At 37.7% G+C, this 2,500-nt stretch overlaps 1 protein-coding gene across 3 annotated transcripts in view; it reads left to right on the plus strand.

Annotated features, from left to right (window-relative positions):
• Engase (uncharacterized) overlaps positions 1–2,500 on the plus strand; it is a 27,742-nt gene that overhangs the window by 22,353 nt on the left and 2,889 nt on the right. For all 3 annotated transcript variants that reach the window (XR_012046246.1, XM_072887338.1, XM_072887337.1), the window contains exons 10-11: positions 558–890; positions 1,364–1,510. Coding sequence is in view for 2 of the 3 variants with exons in the window: in XM_072887338.1 (XP_072743439.1) it covers positions 558–890; positions 1,364–1,510 (480 nt within the window). In the remaining variant the exon portion in view is untranslated. The remainder of the gene's footprint in view (positions 1–557; positions 891–1,363; positions 1,511–2,500) is intronic.

The raw sequence follows: 2,500 nt of genomic DNA on the forward strand, positions 1-2,500 counted from the left end.
GATGGGAGATACATATTTTGCTTGAATCTGGCGAATACAGCTGATGAAATCGTTTGACCATCGTCGGAGAAAGTTTCCAATGCCAAGGCTAAACGCGGTCAGGCCGTACCATGAAATTCCACGGATCGCGATCACGGAACGCGTATAGGAAGTTATGCTCCCGCGCAAACTCACGCAATGCTCGCATTAAAGCGCGCGTGATAACAAAGCGTATTTCCTCTTGTTGTCGGATGAAACTTTGAAAGAATATTCTTTGGTATTAGTTTACTTTATTTTTATTTTTGATACACGGCAAATATAATGGACTGATATTCTGCATTTCGATCGAAACATAGCTTTATCATAGATGTAACAGATTTGCAAGATTTGCATTCGTACTGTTTACATGAAATAATATTTTATCTCATCGGTGTATAAAATTATCAATAATACGTATGTACAACAGTAGTGAAATATCAATCTTTTTCAACTTTGTTGGATTCCTGCATTTACAAGTAAAGGACGCAAAGAACTAGGAACTTAAAAATATAGATATAAGTACCTATATATGTTTTCAGGCTGATGACAACGTGGTGGAAGTAAACGGTGGTTTAGCAGGTCTGCTGGCAAGCATCGGTTTATTAGTGGCCAGTGTGGCAGAGCTATTGGTATCCGGTTATAGCTGTCTGACCTTGACACCAAAGTTGTGCGGCTGTTTGCGAACTAGCGTCACGGACGAAACGATGAGCGATGGTCACTTGAAGACCCGCAATATGGTTCACCAGTGGGTTATCGCCCAGAATCACGTACCCGCCAAGAGCCAGCAGCCACCGATCTATGTGATGCAACCGGTGTCGATGCCAATGTCGATGCCGATGCCGATGCCGATGCCGATGCATCCGATGATTCAGGTAAATCGGCAGCTCGCTCTTTTTTCCCATGACCTCCAACAACTACGACCGCTTGTCTCATGTTAGGGAGATAGGTCAGTGACATAGAAAGTTCAGGTCGAAGAGAAACTCTTCTGAGTAAATTAATGAGCGCTTTATTGTAATTGGAATGTTAATGTGTTTTCGAGTGCAATGAAAGAGAGTTGAAGTAGGTGAATAAAAATACTCTCGAACCAGTTTATTCAAAAATACCAATATATATATATATATATATAACACTGGGATATTAATGATACATGTTAATTTTGAGAGAGAGAGAGAGAGAGAGAGAGAGAGAGAGAGAGAGAGAGAGAGAGAGAGAGAGAGAGAGAGATAGAAATTATATAATATATAATATTTTTAAAAAATATACATATATATATATATATATATTTATTTTTTTTTTATTTATAATATATATATATATATATATAAGAAATCTTGCACAATTACAGCCTTACGGTATGCCACCACCAACACCGGGAAAATTTCCGCTTGGAGCATTTGTACCTGCTGGATCTCTTTCAGTCTCTACACCGTACAGCGCCCTGCCTGTGTTGTCTCACATGCCTCCGTATGTTGGACGACTACCATCTCAAATGGTGAGTTATCGAATACAAAATAGAGAACATGTAGGAGAGAGAAGCAACAACTGGTCATTGATCATGTGATCATACATACTTATATTCTGTGTGATTAGTAGCGGAACATGTATCGACTTTGGACATTGCGACGCCAATGTAGAATAGATACAAAACAGAGATGATGCATACGTGTTATCTCTATTCTGTACATATTCCGCCAGTGAATCATGGAAAGGTGATCGCATGATCCGTTGTCACTTCTCTCTCTTAGAGGTTCTCTAATATAAAATTAAAGCGAGTATAACATCTCTCTTAGTAAATTAATAGTTATATTCGTAATAACATACAAATAATATTCTTTAATTATATTTCATTAAATGACTTTCTTACTTTAACATAATCACGCAATCACATGATGAATATAAGTAACAGAGAGAACGCTACAAGAAAAGTATTAGAATTACACGTTTGGATCCGAAAATAATCCGTTGACCCGTGATTATATATATAAGAATGTCTCAAGTACAAAAATTGTTAAAGTGTAATATGGTTTAATGAAAAAGATTTGGAAATTTTCCACTTTTTAAACATATCTTTTGTATTTTAATTTGCTTGTTTGCCTAATTAGTCCGTTTAATTCTTCAGACATATATATATATATATATATATACGATACAGTGTCCGACAATTTGTAAAAAATCTCTTGCGTACAGGTAGAACGGATCAAACTGACAATGAGCAAAAAAGTTGTATATTACTTTGCGATTTTTACAATAATTATTGAGAAATTAATTAAAAAATCTCGACCAATTCGTATGAGTATTTGCACGTGGTGAGTGACGAGAAAAGCCAGCCCGCAGCCCGCAACCCGCTGTCACGCGGTTGTTAGCCGCACAAGTCGCAAGTCGCAAGTCGCAAGTCGCACGCATAGTAAGCAATAGTAACCGTATAACAGTGGACTGTCTCTTTTCGCGGTGCTCCTAGCGATCGCTTGACCGGCTGTCTTTT

This window comes from Anoplolepis gracilipes, chromosome 2 (genome assembly GCF_047496725.1).
Source record: "Anoplolepis gracilipes chromosome 2, ASM4749672v1, whole genome shotgun sequence".
NCBI classification, from domain to species: domain Eukaryota; kingdom Metazoa; phylum Arthropoda; class Insecta; order Hymenoptera; family Formicidae; genus Anoplolepis; species Anoplolepis gracilipes.